Consider the following 19,668-nt stretch of genomic DNA (forward strand, 5'->3'; position numbering starts at 1 on the left):
GATTAGTTGAAATGAAAATTTTCATGAATAATATGTATACACCAGAATTATGAAAAGTTATTATAACTTTAAAGGACTTGCAAAATTCTAAAATTATATAAAAAGATCATTTACTGTTATAATATCTGCTGTACTGGATTTTGAAGAATATAAATGGGGCCAAAAGAGTATAGGAAATAGGCTACAGGCTGGATGACTCAAGACTCAGGCTTTGATTCCTAGAATGGGAAAGAGATTTTTCTCTCTTTCCCACAGCATTCAGATTGGCTCTGAGGTCAATCCAGTGGCTCTAACCCTAGAGGTCAAGCAGCGGGGCATGAAGCAGACCACTCACCTCCATCTAGTGCCACGGTTAAGAATGTGAAGAGCCATGTCACCACTTCCCCATGCATTTTCACTGCACAGTACTTAATTAACCACAGGGACAACTCTTCTTTTTTACTCCACATAAACAAAGAACGAGCCTTTCATCATTAATACGAGGAACACTCAGCTTACCTTGCATGGACATTGTCCTGAATCATCACACCAACAATATCCCTTAGCAGCATCACACTGTGCTTCATCACTTCCTACCAAGTGGCAGTCACAGCGCTGACAACGAGGAAAACCATAGTACCCTGGAGAGCAGGAAGAGCAGCGGTCACCCTGGAAACCTTCTTGGCATGCACAGTGGCCTGTATTTGGATCACACTGCAGTCTTACAGAGCCGGATGCACCACATCCACAGGCCTGCATGATAACAGATATTGATTCTCTGAAGGTATGTGACAATAATGGTTCACAGCACCATATTTAATCCATAAAATGTCCACTGTGCATGATATATATGCAGAACTTCTGGGGGTTGGCTATACTGCTGTCTTCAAGTTATGGATTTCCATCATACTGTGATGTTTTTTTTGTAAATCTTTAATTTATGGCTCAATGGCAATTTTGGGGGTTAAACCCAACACCCATAGAATACTAAATACTGCTGACCCAGGGGTAAGTTGAAAAAGCACAGTTTTAAAATAATTCAATCCTACAACTGCCACTAACCACATAAATATGCCAGTAAACTGAATTCCCAAAACCTTGTATGCATCCAGCGGATCTCAGAGAGAACAACACAATAATCCTAGGTGTGAGCAGCCATGCTGTTGAAATGCATCTAAACCCATTACTACTACACAAAAATCCAAAATTTCAATTCCATTTATACAGTCTGGCATTTGACAAAACTATCACAGACTTCAATGGTTTTCAATGGACATTGCCTTTGCTATTTATGCAAACCTGGAGTCTTTTAACGGTCATACTTCTCACTTCCTGTTTCATGTTCAGTACTTAAATATGTTGTATTAATGCTAAGTAATAAAAAAAAGTAAAGCCATCCTGTAACAAGCTGTGGAGGCCCACAGGATTGACAGACGTCAAGGCTCCTTCTTTTTCTAGACATTCAGCTCACAGATGGCAGTGATATTATCAGCCGTATGTGCCGGCCACCCTTTATCTCCAGGAAGATTCCTGGTATTCATTTTTGTTGGAGGCTGAGCCGACCCCAGGGCCATAGTGTGGCTGGAAGAATTAGCTCAACTGAAAAATCCAATGACCTCATTGGAAATTGAACCAGCAACCTCCTGTCTTGTAGCATAGTGCCTCAACCTACGCTATCACGTGCCCCAGTGCTAAATAATATTGCAAGTTAAGCTGGTAATTGTTCAACAATGAATAGTAATATTTTATTCTTTATTGTTGCCAAATACTCAGCCATGCCATAGCTCTGGCAGCTCCCCAACACACTAGCCCGGGTTCAATCCAGTCAGGTCATGTGGAATTTGTGGTGACCTAAGTACCCTGAGTACTTCAGTTTCCCTTGACAATTTTCATCTCAACAACTGCTCTACACTCAATAATCAATCTGGCACTTGTCATTACCATATTCTGATAAGAGTTTGGTGTACCCATGAAACTAGTTAGACTGATTAAGGTGTGTTTAAATGAAACATATAGTAAAGTCCATATAGATAAACATCTGTCTGATATTTTCCTATCCAGAATGGTCTAAAACAAGGAGATGCGTTATCACTACTCCTTTTCAACTTTCCTTTAGAATATGACATTAGAAAGGTCCAGGAAACCCAGGTGGGACTGAAATTAAATGGGATACATCAGCTGTTGGTCTATGATGATGACGTGAATCTACTGGGTGATAATATAAATATCATAAAGAAGAACACAAACTTCAGTTGACATTAGTAAGGATGTTGGTCTAGAAGTAAACACATAGAAAACTAATTATATGTTGCTGTCTCATCACCAAAATGCAGTGCAGAATCATGAGATGAAGATAGCTAACATATGTTTTGAAAATGTGGCACAGTTCAGATATTTGGGGATGACAATAACAAATCAAAACTTGATTCAGGAGGAAATTAAGAGGAGACTGAATTCAAGTAAGCTTGCTACCATTCGGTCCACAACCTTTTGTCTCCTCGTCTGCTGTCTTAAAAAATTAAAAATCAGAATATACAGAATTACAATTTTGCCTGTGGTTCTATATGGGTGTGAACCTACGTCTCTGACATTAAGGGAGGAACTTGGACTGAAGGAGTTTGAGAACAGGGTGTTGAAGAGAATATCTAAACCGAAGAGAGATGAAGTGATGGGAGGTTGGAGAAAACTACATAATGAGAAACTTTGTTAACTTGTACTCCTCTCCAAGTATAATTAGAATGATCAAGTCAAGGAGTATGAGATAAGCGGGGCATGTAGCACGAATGGGGAGGATAGGATTTTGGTGGGAAAGCCAGAAGGAAAGAGACCACCAGGAAGACCAAGACATAGGTGGGTGAACAATACTAAAATGGATCTTGGAGTGAGTGAGTCACTTAATATTACAGTCTTGATACTGACAGCATAATTACATAACCAACTCAAAGAAACTTGCCAACTGCAACATATTTTAAACACTTAGGAAATACAAGACTCCATATACTTTGTATTGTGAACAAAACATCATACAGTATAAACACTGCGTTTGTACAGCCTTCTTTGCTAGGTACTTCTTTCACAACAGCACTGAATGAAACAAATCTGAAAAACTAAAATACTGCCAAAGCTTAGGAGTTTCTGGGTTGTATTGCTGTGTTTTTCTATAGACATCCATCCATATTTTGGAAAAATGTACTGCCTCCATCTTCAGGATCACAAAGTAACCCAAGAAAGAAACCAGGTGAAAGCAGGAAGCATGCAGAGCAACCCTACTGTCCAACCTTGAAGATGGAGGCATCACATTCTTCAAAACGTTGGTGGACTTGTATCAAACTATATGGCATTGCAGCCCAGTCATACTCTTCATATTCACTGCTATGAGAACCTCAAATCCAATATAAACTCTGTTCTTGCTGAGTCCACATTTTATTTACAAATGGTTCAGATAAGTAGGTCCAACTAAACAGGATGATTAGTGAATAATAAATGTAAAAGATACTGAAGGAGTGAGTGTGGCTTAATTTGACGTACTATCCAGGAAATTTCTATGTGGACTTAAAGGAAACCACAGAAATCTCAATCAGAAGTGCTAGTCTCAAGGCCAAGAGCTATATCTGAGACCTACTGAGTAAGAGGCTGGAGTGCTATTCACCAACCTTGACACTCAGGAATTGGGCCTGTAACATCTGTGTTATCATACCTTGCAACCCTTGCCAGGCTCATATCCCCAGGCACCTGGCTGGCAGTGATCACAATTAGGACTGGCTGTGAGAGGTGGACACACACAGCGTCCTGTGTCAGGGTCACAGATATGGCCTGGTTTATCACAGCGATCACATTCTGTGGACAAGGGACATACAAGGAATGAGATCAATTTTGTACAAAATAATTCATTCAACTATTTGTTTAAATCAGTACTGTCCCCTTCAAAATAACATCCCACACCTGCAACACACTTGGCCCAGCAAATTTTCTATGACTCACAACAGGATTAGAAGTCAGCTTCTGTTAGGGTCTTGATGGTGTCTGTTACAGCCTCCTGAACACTGTCAGGTGTTTGAAAATGATAGCCCTTGACTCTTCAATTATTTTTGGAACAAGTAAAGATCATGAGGTGATCAAAGGATCCAGTCATCTGCAATTTCCATTCAAACTCACATCACCCTTTTTTCTTCAGGCGGTCCAAGACTTCAGGATAATATTTGTGATTCACTGTGACACTAGGCGATACAAATTCTTCATAAACTACCCTGCAAGAATCGAAGAAAAAAAACTTCTCTTTTGAATTTTAATTTTTCATGCAAGTTTTCTGCTGTCTTGGAGACTGTGGTGTGTACCATTCCTCTCTGTGCCTCTTGTTTTCAGGGTTGTATTAAAAAGAACGTTTGTCACCTGTTATGACCTGATTAAGAAAATCTGGTTCAGTTTCAATCTGTTCAAGCACTTGCCAACACTTCATTTCAACGCCCTTTTGATCGCCATTCAAATTTTTGGAACCATCTTTGCACACAATTCTCTCTTGTTCAAATCTCGTGTAACAATTTTGTGGACCGTACACTCATTAATATTAAGTTCATAGATGATCATTCAAATTGTCAAACATCGATCTTGACAAATGAAAGCCCTCACATGTCAACAAGTGGCTTGTTTTCACAGGGGTGAGGCGTCCAGATGATGGTTCATCTTCCACTGTTTCTCGCCCATTTAAAAAGTCTTTTGTGTCACAGAAATATTTAAGCATGTGGTGGAGAATCATTACCAAATGCTTTCCGAATCTTTTTGCAAGTATCGGTAGCACTATCCGCAGCTTGACACAAACGCATAAAATTGCTCAAGAATATTCTTCTCCATTTTTGTGATGCTGTGATGAAACATATATCTACATGAACCACAACAGAACCATATGTATTCATGCTAGCAAGTTCAAACTTGGCTTGAAGGTAGAGGAGGGATGTAGCTATCATCTTGTAATGGTCTCGTGTGTTGCAGTATTCCCAGTTATCGCACTACAAAGTTAATCTCATTGTTTTGTTAACATACCATGTAGCGACATCATATTGTCATGTGCATGAAGTGACTGTAGATGGTGTTTTGGATTGAATATTGGATTTATTGACCACTTTAACATACAACTTGTAATTACATTTAATTATTAGCAGCATCGCTAACTTCCACACTTTACAAATCACTAGAACACACAGACTAGTGTTCTCAGTCTGTTACCAGATGTATTCTGGCAACATCTCCCTTCCAGCTGAACTATTCTTGCTTCAATTTTTGTTATAACCTTTTTGTATGTGCTGAGTAGAAAACACAGTTTCCAACAGTACCTCTACTGTTGCATGTGTATCATTTGCCCAAATAACTGTTTACCAATCCAATGTCTTGAAATAGAATTACAATGAATGAAAATTTTGGAGGTTACATAGTGACGAACTTCATAATACTCTATACATAGGCCCTACAGGTCACTTATATCACTATGGTAGTGAAGTCAAGAATGTTACAAAGGGCTAAACATTACCTTGGATCGAAGGAAGAGAATGTGTACACTTTTCATGAAAACCTCTTGGTAAATGTTCGCTTGGAAGACTGAGGATCAAAGGATAATGAATTTTAGGGAAATAAGTCACAACCATAGGAGATGGACAGAATCAGCTCACAACTGTGTCAAATATTGGACTTCCATATTAACAGCATTGAACCTACAGGTTCTACTGCCATGAAGTTTTTTTTATTGCTAGTGGGGTGGGACTAAGTCCCTTGTACTGCGGCCACTTCTGGCCTATTGTACCAGCCCCAGATGATAGGTGAGGGTAATTGTGGAGCAATTGGTGGAATGAAGACTGGCAGGGGAAACCGATGTACTCTGAGAAAACCTGCACCAGCACCACTTTGTCCACCACAAATCCCACTTGACCAGAGCCGGGATCTAACCCGGGCCGCCGCGGTGGGAAGCCAGCGACTAACCGCTTGAGCTATGGCGCGGCCNCTCTGCCAAGGATTTACTAGGGTAGCATGTTAGGACTGACAAGGGAGTCACCTGAAGTTTTGAGAAAAGACAAGAAAAACCAGAGTTTTAGCCAGTACTGAAGACTGATATCAATAAAATAAAAAGCAGGATCGGTGCCCATCAACCATTAGGGAACAAAAAATATCGTCAGGCATATTCTGCCAAGACTCCTATAATAATTTTACACAATAAAATAAAAAGCATACTTGAAAAATTCAATTCTCTACTGTGTTGCTTCTTTTCAGTAAGCACCAAAATATTTGCCAGAAAATGTTCCTTCTCAATGTATATAAGAATATCAATTCAGAAATGCAAAAATGACCTTAATCACTTCAATTACTGAAAGACAAAAATTCTCATTCTTTACTTGATTTTTTGTTAAAATAAACTACTGTGAAAAGATGAAACTGCAGCTGTGGTTATACATAAAATGAAAATGTTCCATTAATAATGTTATCATTTAATTTTTTAGTTTATTTTAAATTTATTACACACATGATAATCTTCAGATTTATATTTCTGTTGATGAATGTTCTCTTGAAGATTAATGCTTCCTGAGATGTTAGATAATTACCAAGGACACATCCTGGAAGACAGCAATAGTTACCTTATGGTCACTATCAGAAGAACATAGTTTCTCATATGTTTTCTTATTTACTGCCCTTCCACCAGTAGTGACAGCATGATGCATTAATGGCTGCAAAGTACTGAACAGCAGCAGCTCAGATAACTTATGAATATGTGTACACAATGAAAAGGCTACAGTTAGACAGCTTTTGCACAATAAACATTATAAGCAGGATGGATAAAGAGAGACAAATGAAAGAGTTAACGGTACAAAACAAACAATGGCAGGACTGAGCCACGCTTGTTGCCAAAGTTAGTGCCAACTTTAGCAGACAGAGTGTGTTGTGTGGTCCCAATGGTCGTTAATTTCGGTTTTCTAGCCTAGAGCCGCTATTTCCTTGAAATAGCTTCTCAATTATCCTCGAGAGGCTGAGTGAACCCCGTTCCAGACCCACTACCTCTCAGATAAGAAATAACTGTATATATAAGAAATTTTACAAGAGAACAAGCTTCATTACAAATGTTCACTTTCACTCTGTATGAATATGTCCACATCTTGCACATATGTTTTTTTATTTTCAAATTCTGTACATATATATATTTTTTTGTTTTGTTTTTAGATCATGTACCTGAGCATCCAGCAGCTGAAAATCCGAAGAAGCCAGGGAGACACTGACTGCACCGGCGGCCTCCTACTCCTGATCTGCAGTGGCATTGGCCACTTTGGACATCACATAATGAACTCACAGATCCGACACCATCACACTCACATGGCACACAGCCCTGGCTACTACCAAGACCCCAAAATCCATCCTGAAAGAGTTGATCAACCTTAGATTTAAGGCGTTGATCTCAGAAGTCAGTAAAATTATGCGGTTCTCATCCTAGGCCACGTGAGGCTCTACTAGGGATAATGAATTACTTTACTTCAATTCTATTTTCAATGTTCTATAATTAATTTTCTCTTCATAACTTTGTCCAGAGAGGATAAATAAGTAAAGCTATTCCTGTAACAGGTCGTGGAGGCCCATAAGGTTGTGAGATGTTGAGGCTCCCACATTTTCTAGACAATCGGCTCACATATAGTGGTGGGGTTGTCAGCCTTAATGCACCAGCCGCCCTTTACCCCCAAGAATATAAGGATTGAAAATATAATTAGGTTATCATTTAGTGAGCCGGGGTAGCACAGTCAGCATAGCGACTGCCTTTGGGTTGGACAACTGAGGGGTCAGAGTTCAAGTCCCGGTAGAGTCAGAATTTTCTCTTCTCCATTTGTCCAGACTGGCTCTGGGGCCCACCCAGCCTCCCATCCAGTGGGTTCCAAGGGTCTTTCTCCCAGGGGTAAAGTGGCAGTGGCATGAAGCTGACCACTCACCTCCAGCTAGTGCCGAGGTCAAGAAGGTCCCCCATATGCCTTCATGGCGTAGTGCTTAATTAGTTAAGCACAGGGACAACTTTGTCTTTACTGTTTTATCTTGATTACAGATTGTAGCAAGTTAAGTGCGAGTCACTGAGCATAGGTGGAGAGAATACTGTCCTAACTACTACAAGCTTTCAATACAGTTCTACAGTGTAGAATACACGTAGTAAAGAATAGCAGCGGCACGCACACAGAAAGACTACACAAGATAACACCTATACAGTGTGGTAACAAGAACTAGCCGCTGCAGCACTTTAAACATAGGGCGAATAACCCTAACAATTTAAAAATTTTAAAATTTAGGAAAGAATTTTAAAGGTTTTAAAATTAGAACTAAAGATTTAATATAGTGCTATTACAACAAAGTCAAAATTAACATGTGTAAAATAAAATCATCTACAAACCAGACAGTTATCAACGAAGTAGAAGTTGATAATAACAAGGAAAGTGTTTTTAAATGTTAAATTTTGAGCTGGGTGCAGTGTGACAACGACGTGAGTGTTATACACCTGATGATGGCCGTCTGAGGCCGAAACATGTAGTGTAGGTGAACAAGATCAAAGACACAAAATATATTGTTTGCACTTGAGACGGAGTTTGTATCATATCATTCAATATCCTGTTTTCACAGCTTCTTTCACTGCTTTAGTTCAAATTCTATTTTTATCCCATCTTGTTTTTATCATGCTGAATTTCCCAAAATACAGAATGCTGGGACATATCATATGATTATTATATGTTTGCAAAACTTGAATGACACTTTTCTTTATTCTTAGTATTTCTCTCATTTCCAAATTATGGATAGCTCAGACAAAGGTCTAATTTAGGTGTGTCAGCAATACCTGGCATTTATCACAGGTCCTGCCTGTAACATGGGTCCTGCAAGGACACTGTCCAGTCACGATGTCACATGCAGGTCCTTCAGAGCCAGCCACATGACACCCACAACCTGTAACACACAACAAACACAAATTCAAAAAAGGATCATGAACAGGTTAAAACCCAGGGTTTCTATGCCCTGGCTGGAAGGCCAGGCTGAACTGAATAAATGGTTAATTTACTGCATTATTCTTTAAATCAATGATTCTAGCTCAGTATATGAGTGCAAAATTTATGTTTTATGATAAGAATGGCATACTCTGAGCATATCAGAGAACAGAATGTAGAGAACATCTAAGCCTCAAGAGAGAAAATCAATTAATAGGAGTACACAGGAACTTACAGAGCAGGGAGTTCCATTATTTACAGTCTTCACCAACTAACAGCAGGGCAGGGTGATTCATCAGAACAATGGGAACAGATGACCAGAGTACATAGCATATATAGGGGAGATTAGAGATGCACATAAAATTTTAGCCATAAGGGCTGAAAAGTAGAGATTATTAGGGAGATCCAGGCACAATATTAAGACATACCTTAAAGGAAATAACATGCAAGGATATGGACTAGATTAATCTGACTCAGAACGCAGTCTAGATGCAGGTTCTTATGAACTCAGAAATGAACCTTCGTCTTCCTTATGTGTTACTATCAGCTTCTCAAGACGGGCTACTTCACGGAATTAGTTACTCCTATGTCAAATGTGACAGTAGTGGTAGTGATAATAGTAAAATAGAGTACTGATAAAATATGGTAGGATTATCAAAAGACGTAAAGTAAATAGGGAACTATAATAAAGTGCATAGACAGTACCAAAACATACTCTTCCATTAGAATTGTCCCAAAAGCTCTCCGGTATCCAAAATCTAACTACCAAAGAACGCCTACACTCAACTCAAAAGTGGGAGCCTCCCTTCTGATTAAGGTTTTTCGTGGTGTTCCTCAGTTCCTGCAAGCAAATGCTGGAGCAGTAACTCAGACTGGGTTACAACCGTCATCTTCCACATGCAGCTTAACTCAGTGGTCACTAATTGTCCTATCATTTGACATTCTATTGTCTTGAGATAAAAAAACATCATTTAATAAAAAATGTAAAAAGTTGTCCCTGTATTTAATTAATTAAGAACCACACATTAAAAATATATGGAGGAGTGAAGGTATAACTCCACCATTTTTACCTTGGAACTAGTTTGACGTGAGCTGTAAGCTTCATGTCCCTGCAATCCCCCCCAAGGAAATTGGAATTGTTAAATAGTGCACAAATTTCATATTTTGCAACTGAACATGATTCTGGGCCAGTTCCTTGTAACTTCTAAATTCCACAACCCATCTCCTTAAAATCCATCTTAATGTGGTCCTCTCACTCCTTCCCAATCTTCCAAGTGGATATCTTCAAAGAGATTCACTGGCAGAATCTTGCATGCATTTATTCTCCCTGTAGAACAGCGCAATCAAGACTTCTTAAAAATATTAGGTAACCTGTACAGGTATAAAGCACAAAGCTCATCTTTATGTGAAGGTAATGATGACCACCGGCCGGGCAAGACACTTCAGAATATACACAGAGGCTGCGTGTCTTTCCCCTCATGTGTCATACAGATTGTGTATAGTTTCTGCCTGGCTGCAGAACTCCATGTTTTGCTTGGCATGTACAATACACACTGTGTGGCAAAGCACTCCACGTGATAAACTAATAATGAAAAGTGACACGGGGTTCAACTGCCGTTTGTTGAGTCATCATCTTCTTCAAGTCTGTCACGGCTGAGTGGGGCTTGCTCACACACTTCACGACTTTCCGAAGCAATTTGAGACCATACTTTTTGCTTCTTCGCGCGTGCTGCTTTCGAATGGGGGCCGCATGAAGGCGTTCACTGCTGACGCCTGGCTAAAGCGTCATTAAATGAAGTAAGTTAATTCATTCTCGCTTGGCCACCATATCCAAGCCGGATCTCTGGCTCAAACGCACCAGGACTTCGTCCGGAGTGTGAGACTGACTATTCATCTCCATTTAGTGGCGAGGTTGAGAATTCGCGGGACTTTACCTCGCTTCCTTATACGCTTTCGTGGTGTGGTGTTTCGGCAAAAGCACCGCTTTCAGTTTACTATTTACTTCGTGCGGACTGCCATCTTTTAGCCCAGTGATGAAACTTAGAAAGTTTTGAACCTCACGTACAGCAGTTGCTATATGGGACTAATAGGAACCAAAATTAAATACATTTCACTATTTTTTGTGTAAATCCAAAACCAAATTCCATCGAAATCCGGTCACTGGTTTCGGAGACATGTACATGCGGACTGACAAGAGCCCTTGGTTCAAAGATTCATAGCCACCCCCAAGAGATCTGGTAAGTTCGAAGAAACTAGAAGCGTTATTGGATTTTCTTAGGGCGGCTATAAGGCATAAATATGGGCGGATCGATTTGTTCTGGGAATTGAAATCCGCCTCACCCTTCAAGCTTAGAACACTACTTGTGACATGTTCCGCCTTACGCAGCGAAGTATACAGGAAATTGTACATCAATTTTACAGATCTCTCTGTATTTGGCCAGACTTGGAAGAGGAGACGGGATGTTAAGAAAGAACTCTTTAAAGAGAGAGAGAAAGAGAGAAACTACGAAAAACATAAATTGTTTTAAAGCTAGTAGCTTCTACAACATGTGTCTAAAGATTACGTAGACTCTGAAAAGATGTACGAATTTAGAAAAATTTAAAATGTTTTTTAAGTTGCATAGTGCATTTGCAGGTTTGTTGATTAAAAATATGAAAAGTTAAAATTGTCCCGGTGCTTAATTAAATAAGCACTATGCCATGAAGGCGTATGGAGGAATGGAGCTACAGCGCCACACCTCGTCACTAGATGGGGGTGAGTGGTAAGCTTCGCACTCCGGTCGCTTTACCCCCGGGGAAAGGGCTCCCGGTGCCCATAATATAGGAGACTGTTGTAGATTCTTCAACAGGCTCCTACGTTAGGATTTAGAATTCATAATAAATTATATTCTAAATTATTTAAATTATATTTAAATATAATTCATTCTAAATGAAATCTACAACAGGCTCCTGTGTCATGGGTACCGGGAGCCCTTTCCCTGGGGGCAAAGCGACCGGGGTGCGAAGCTGACCACTCACCTCCATCTACCGCCGAGGTGTGGAGCTGTGGCTCCATTCCTCCATACGCCTTCATGACATACGAGTAGTGCTTATTTAATTAAGCACCGGGACAACTTTACCTCTTTATGTTTTTAATTTACAACAAACCTCCAACAGCCAAGACAAATGCACTATGCAACTCAAAAACAGATTCAATTTTTCTAAATTAAGACATCTTCTCAGAGTCTACGTACGTAATTTTTAGACACATGTTGTAGAAGCTACTAGCTTTAAAACAATTTATCTTTTTCGTAGTTTCTCTCTTTCTCTCTGCATTATGGTCTCTCTTGTTCTACTATACGTCGTCTCTTTAAAGAGTTCTTTCTTAACATCCCGTCTCCTCTTCCAAGTCTGGCCAAATACAGAGAGATGCAGACACAGAAGAAAGCCTCCCATTCAGTACTACAGGGCTGGACCTTCACTAACAATAACAGAATCTACAGAGTGCACACTGGAGGAGGTCCATCTGCTACGTCTCGGACTGATATGCCACAGCCGACTCGTGACATCTATTTCTTTTCTATCCATCACATTCGAACACATCAAACACACAGTAAGGCTTGTCGTAGTGCTTATACAACTGTACAACTGGAGTCCAACGTAATAGTGCATTTAGGTACCACTCTGGGAGGTTCTCAGATCGATTCTTGGCCGGTGAACCGGTTATTCTGATGCCCTGTCATGGTTCTGTTCAAAAAGCGACTCAACTTCATGAAAGATTATCTTTGATATGATAATAGACGCTCGCCTAATCAAGAAACTCCCCGTATTTCACTGTAACCTTACCTGAAAGTCCATTTCCCGTGCTCATAAGAGCCCGCCACTGGACCCTATAGAGCCAAACAAAACCAGTGAAAATTCTCACACTTTCTTACACGACGCCCATTAATTACACCCAATTAAGCCTGTGTCTTCCAGGCACTCTTCCTTCAGGCTTTCAAACTATATCAAACATATGAATTTATCATCTCCTGCATCCGTATTTCATATCCTGTGAGGATCATTCTCCTTGATTTGGTAAGTGTAACAGTATCTGAGGAAGGGTGGAGGTTCATATATCTGCCACTCCCACATTAAATAGGTTTCCAATATCCAGCTTAAAGACAGTTCGGACCGAGAAGACGGCCCTCAGATACGGAGTTTAAGGATAGGACAAAGCTGGAACTTCTTTCTGGCAATTCTACTCCTGACCTTGCCCTTTAATGGATGTGAGTGATTGTGAGGCCGCGCCATAGCTCAAGCGGTTAGTCGCTGGCTTCCCACCGCGGCGGCCCGGGTTCGGTCAAGTGGGATTTGTGGTGGACAAAGTGGCGCTGGGGCGGGTTTTTTCCGAGTACTTCGGTTTCCCCTGCCAATCTTCATTCCACCAAATTCTCCATCCTCATAATCACCCGGGGAAGGCTACAATAGGCCAATCAGTGGCCGCCGTGCCGAGTGGACCCAGCTGGATTCCACCCCCCAATACGCGAATTTTACCTGTCCGTTAGGAGGCTGGATTTGCCTTACAGCCTGTCAGGCGGATGGAGAAGAGAAAAATCCTTCCTTCTGCCAGAAATAGATCGCTTTCCACAGTTATCGCGGACCATCATAGTCTGAGGAGATACGATAAACGAACGTGGCGAAAATCTCCAGTTTAGAAGCTTTCGATTTTCTCGTACAACACAAACACGATTTCGTAATGCGAAAAAAATACGGCTTAAGTTCTACCGCCTGTAGAGGGTACTTTCTTTATGAAGAACATAAGCCAAGTGACTTTTATCTGCGGTACGTGACACACGACGGCACCGAACTCGACATTTCTTTGGTATGATTTTACCCGCACGTACCTTGATAAACACCCGGCCTTCCTTTATTTATTTGCGGCATATTTAACAAAACGAGCCGGGATAGCGCAGTCGGTATTGCGACTGGCTACAGGATGGACGGCCGAGAAGTCGGAGTTCGAGTCCCTGAAGGGACATTTTCTACTCATCACGTCTTCCCGACCGGTTCTAGGGTCCACCCAATCTCCTAACCTATGGGTGCCAGGAGCTCTTTTCCAATGGCTAAAGCGGCCGGGGCGTGAAGCTGACCACTCACCTACACCTAGTACCGAGGTCAAGAATATGTGGACCTATACATTCACTGCCCCATAGGTCTTCAAGGCGTAATGTTTAATTAGTTAAGCACAGACAATTCTGCCTTTACATTTAACGAAATTCTGAAGTAGTTCAGAGTATAATCACCCGAATTGTGAGCACTAATTCAGCAAGGCTACAGTAGTAGCCTAATTTGGGATACTATCCCAATATTTGCCTGGAGGGATTGACGAAAATCTTGAAAACTAAGGATTGACGGGTTAGCACTGAAACACGAATCAGGGGAGCCACCCACTCGACCGGGATATTCGGTTCTGCCGCCGTGTAGATCGGTCTGTTAGTGGTGTATTTGAAAATAAAGCATCAAGTGATAAATTTGCGCAGCACTGAATACGACTGTGATTATGAATAACGTGAAAATTTTAAAGCAATATCTCTCTGGGAAAAATCATGCCAACCTCAGCCAATATGGCCGGACCCCGGCCTACAATTTCCGATCTGTACGGAGCCCAGATTTGTTAAAATTCTGACAAAGCTTTATCATCCCCCCAATGTCCCATACATACTCTCACCCGGATCAGGCTGCAGTGCCAAAAAGGGGCCCCAATATGCCCCTACTCCTACAACTGCAAGGACCAAAATACTTAGCTTATAATGCAGATTACCACTACCAAATTTAATGAAATTCGTTAATTGTTTTTCGAGCTGCAACATGTGGGATGACGCATGGATAGAAAAACCGACTCCCTTATCAATAAATTTCATGAATATCGTAGAAAGCATAAACTCAGAATACCCGAGAGGGGGGGGGATAAAAATCGTGAAGCGTTAAACTTTCGAAATTTATATTTTTTTATTCTGACCAAGAAATATAGAAATTCTCAAAAATACATGTAGTTAACTGAACTTCCCCGTAACTGACTTCTCCATTTATGGGCTTACGTTAGCCCAAGAAACATGTTCAAATTTGTTACTAGTCATCAAATAACATGCTTTATTATACTTTCATTTCGAAATCGTGTCTATGTTGTGTCGCGGAGGAGACAAGACAAGCGGAACACGGTTCAACATACGCACGCTGTCTCCCAGTTTAATTTAACACACTCTATTGTCACATAGCACGACGGTGTAACCACAGCGCTTCCCAGCCTCATTTCCTTACCTAAGCGCTGACGTTCCTACAAAACAAGAAAACTACTTCCGGTTTCTTTGTTCACACACATTTTCCTCTACAATATAAAATCCTTGTGTCTTCCGTTTCCTTTCACCCAAACTGTATGGTGGTTGATGGGAGACCAACTTCAATGTAATGCATAAAGCGATCAATGTTCACGGATCTTTTTGCAAATGTAGAATCATTCAAGGTTTAATGCATCGGGCGAGCTATATGATAGTTTTAGGCCACCACGACATGCGCCATGACGGTGAATAATGGCAACATGTGTACGGTCACAACCTCCCCATTTTATAACACAAATTTAACGGCAAGTAAAAATAATTCGGTGTTTGTTTCTGACAGTGCACTGGATAAAGCTCCATGTTACTGTTCAGATTGTTCATGGGCTTCTAAAGATATCTGTACACGACGATGGCCTAATATCAGCCTAGTCGTAATTATAAGAGTGGAATAGTTTAACGGCTGTAGATACACACCCATTTGGGTGACGTTATAAGAGTGGACTAGTTTAACGGCTGTAGATACACACCCATTTGTGTGACGTTATAAGAGTGGAATATTTTAACGGCTGTAGATACACACCCATTTGGGTGACATCTGGTACTTTGACAGCCGTGAAACGTGACCAGATGGAAGTCGGTGTTGTGTCATGTCTCAGTTCCAGATTTATGTAGGTTGGTTATTAGACATAATCAGTGTGCCGATGGATCAAGTGAGAGTTTATGAGAACTGTGCCCTCTCAGCGATTTCATTGTATTATCAGAGTTTTTTTTTTTTTCAGAAAAACCGGGCAAGGAGCTGGTACCTTAAATATAATGAACTTAAGGTTTGCCGCTAGAAGACATTACTAGCAAATATGGCGTTCAGTAAACGTGAGCAGTCTTTTGTGATTTGGAATACGCAAGAACCTCGTCCGTTGTGACTGTGCAGCGACGATTTCGAGCAGAATTCCAGAGGGCAGCACCAATTTTCAACAGTATCAAGAAATGGTATGAGAAATTCCGGGATGAAGGCTCTCTGTGCACAGCTCCTCGGTCGGTGTTTTTCTTGGAGTCTGTGCGGAATGCNTTCTTACGCCGATAGAGAATGAATCTGTCCAAGTTCTTTTCTAAAGCCCACGCGTATAGTTGCCGTGGTTTGCCGCTAGAAGACATTACTAGCAAATATGGCGTTCAGTAAACGTGAGCAGTCTTTTGTGATTTGGAATACGCAAGAACCTCGTCCGTTGTGACTGTGCAGCGACGATTTCGAGCAGAATTCCAGAGGGCAGCACCAATTTTCAACAGTATCAAGAAATGGTATGAGAAATTCCGGGATGAAGGCTCTCTGTGCACAGCTCCTCGGTCGGTGTTTTTCTTGGAGTCTGTGCGGAATGCTTATAAAGGCCTGTCCACATTACTCGTGCTCGTACGTCAGAAGCTTACCGCTGCCGGAAAATCAGGTCTGGAGCTGAGGCAGTGGACGCCCAAACTGGTTTGCACACAAAGCCTTCGCATTTCTTCATAACAGATATCAGCTCCAGATCCTGATTTTCCGGCAGCAGAAGCTTCTCACGCACGAGCACGAGTAATGTGGACGGGCCTTAAGAGAAGTGAATGCAATGACAGAGTTAGTTCAAGGGCAGTTACGAGTCAGCCATAAGCTGGAGTGATTTTTACTTCCGAGGTTCCAGGGCGATTGAAGGCGAAATAGCAAGAAGACTTCGTAGTGATCTGAAGTGCTTGTTTCTGTGTTGAGATCCGTTGCTAGGAGACGACTAGTGAAAACTGAGAATCCTGGTGCGTGTGCAACTGTGAACTGCAAAGTGTGTAAATCATCGATAGCGCTGTATTAATGGTAATTATGAGAACTTGTAACTGAAGCGCCAATAAATCCAATCATCCGAAATAGAACCCGTTGTTTTCGTCACGCCTACCCCCATACACGTGACAATATGTAGGGGTGTAATGAGGTGTCAAAAGGTTTTTTGTTTAGCAGAATATAATATCGTGACAATATTGTCAAGAGTAAGGTACAGTCATATTAAAGAAGTTGAAGCTTCCTCGCATATTAGTTTCTTCATTTCCAACTCAATAAAACTTACGTAACCTGAGGAGCGGAGAACTTACTGGTAATTAGAAATTGTTATACTTTTAAAATTCTAATTATGTGACACAATCTACACTTCGAACTATTTGTTGGTTTGGTTGAATGTATTCCAAACTGGGCTGCAAAAAATTTCAAAGCATGCTGACAATCAGTGGTCCGCGGACCACCCTTTGGAAACCCCTGATACTGTCCATTTCTCCACCGCCACAAGGAGCACGTCAGACACAAACATCGGACGCCACAAATATGGCGAAGATGACTGCGGGCTTGTTTCGTGTTGTGTGTCTAGTCTCGGCACCTAACAATAAATAATACGGACTGTGTAAAGAAGAGGAAGTGATAAGGACGCAGAGGTAATTGTGTCTGATAAACGACGCCGCTCGTCCCACTGCAAAATGCAGACCATGATACACAACGGCGCCTAATTTGCTGTCACGTGGCTTGGACCCGTAACGAGGCGTACGTTTCCCTCCACAATGTGGGACCCGCGGACTCGCCCAACTCAGGAAATAAGTGAGAGCCGTGGGCTGCCTTTTATCTTCGATTGTTGTAAAAAGAAATTCTGACATGCCTCAAGATAATGATTTAACGAATACAACGATTCAGTATTGTAACACGTCTGTAGGCTCACTAATGAAAGCAGGTGTGGCAGCCGGAAAGAACGCCCTGATACTGTAACTATGCGACAAGCTTAGCCTGCGGGCTGCATGTGTTGACTCAAATTATCGTACGGTTATGCAACAGGGGATTATGCTTATAGAACATTTCAAGTTTCCAAGGCGGTTCCATGGTAAAGTGGGTCCTCTTTCTAGATGACAGCAACGTACAGCCCTGGCATGGTTAGTAACGCAGTCAGTCCCGAAACAGAAGCGCTGTTGACGGCGGTCCTCTCTTCTCCTTTCAACAAACGATCTAATGTTTGGCTTCGAATCGGCGCAACGGATCCCCACGGCCGTTAATCTCAGTTTTCTAGACCGTAGCCGCTATTTCCTTGAAATAGTTCCTCAATTATCCTCACGAGTCTGAGTAGACCCCATTCCAGACCCACTACTTCACAGAAAACCTGGCAGCGCCGGGAATCGAATCAGGGACCTCTGGCTCTGTAGCCAGGTACTCTGACCACTAGACGCAGAGGCCCTACTAACAGCGTCATTAAATAATTCTTATACACACACCGACTTTTCAAACCTTGGTATCCACCGAACTGCACAGAGGCATAGGCCAGAAGAATATGATGCCCCAGTGAGAACTTATGTGAAGCAGAAATTTGAAAGCTAATGGGCTGTCACAAAGACTGAAAAGGGCGGAAGGATTGAAAGGCATATTGCCTGGCCGACACAGACACTAACCGACTGACAGGCATGTAGTTATGTGGATGACTGGACGGACGCACATGTGTGATAGTCCAGCAAATACATACGGATCGATTGGAGCAATATATGGACAGATACATGTGATTATGCGCTCATTTTGAGGGAAGTTCGTACACAAGCAACAGTAAATTTCTTAATATCCATTAGAAATTAACCAATTCAATTTTTAAGAATACGCACTGGGATATGTGCGTACGACAATTACTACTGGCATTTTCTGAGTGGCGACGTATTTTCCTGTATTACTTTCATTTTACTTTCATAAGCTGCAGCGCTTAAAGTTGATAGAAACTGCAGTGTTGTAATTTTTATAAAACCCACTGCTTGCCCTAAGAAAAATACTCATGATATTGTTCTGGATAGCACAGCGAATAGATTCATCGTGTACCTTCAATTTGCAGGCGACCAAATTTCCAAAGTGTTGGCATTCGTCGCGATGCAACGCGTGTCGTCCCTTTGATGCGACGGGAAAAGACCACCAAGCGAGCGAACAGCCCGTTGCGTATCACCGTAAAACATTTTGCAACGGAAGGATGATAGGGGTACCGTCCACGCTGATACGCAACAAGTGTGGGCCCAGCTTAAAAGAGAGCACTCGTAATTTGTTAATGTTACATATGATTTTCTTCGTGACTAAGTAAAAAACAACGGCCGCGACATAGCTCAAGCGGTTAGTCGCTGGCTTCCCACCGCGGCGGCCCAGGTTCGATCCCGGGTCTGGTCAAGTGGGATTTGTGGTGGACAAAGTGGCGCTGGGGCAGGTTTTCTCCGAGTACTTCGGTTTCCCCTGTCAATCTTCATTCCACAATCACCCTCACCTATCATCTGGCGCTGGTACAATAGGCCAGAAGTGGCCGCAGTATAAGAGACTTAGTCCCACCCCACTAGCAATAAAAAGAAGTACAAAATAAAGATATCCGCGAAGTGACGTCACTCTCGGGTGCGGTGGA

General features: G+C 41.6%; 1 protein-coding gene across 1 annotated transcript in view; it reads right to left on the bottom strand.

Moving 5' to 3' along the window:
* Positions 1-19,668, bottom strand: part of LOC111871913 (laminin subunit alpha-1) — a gene marked incomplete at its 5' end in the record, with an annotated part of 161,617 nt that overhangs the window by 52,272 nt on the left and 89,677 nt on the right. The window contains 4 exons of the mRNA XM_023865311.1: positions 499-732; positions 3,677-3,816; positions 7,186-7,369; positions 8,819-8,925. Coding sequence (XP_023721079.1) covers positions 499-732; positions 3,677-3,816; positions 7,186-7,369; positions 8,819-8,925 — 665 coding nt within the window. The remainder of the gene's footprint in view (positions 1-498; positions 733-3,676; positions 3,817-7,185; positions 7,370-8,818; positions 8,926-19,668) is intronic.

Source organism: Cryptotermes secundus, unplaced genomic scaffold, assembly GCF_002891405.2.
Source record: "Cryptotermes secundus unplaced genomic scaffold, Csec_1.0 scaffold1726, whole genome shotgun sequence".
Taxonomy (NCBI): domain Eukaryota; kingdom Metazoa; phylum Arthropoda; class Insecta; order Blattodea; family Kalotermitidae; genus Cryptotermes; species Cryptotermes secundus.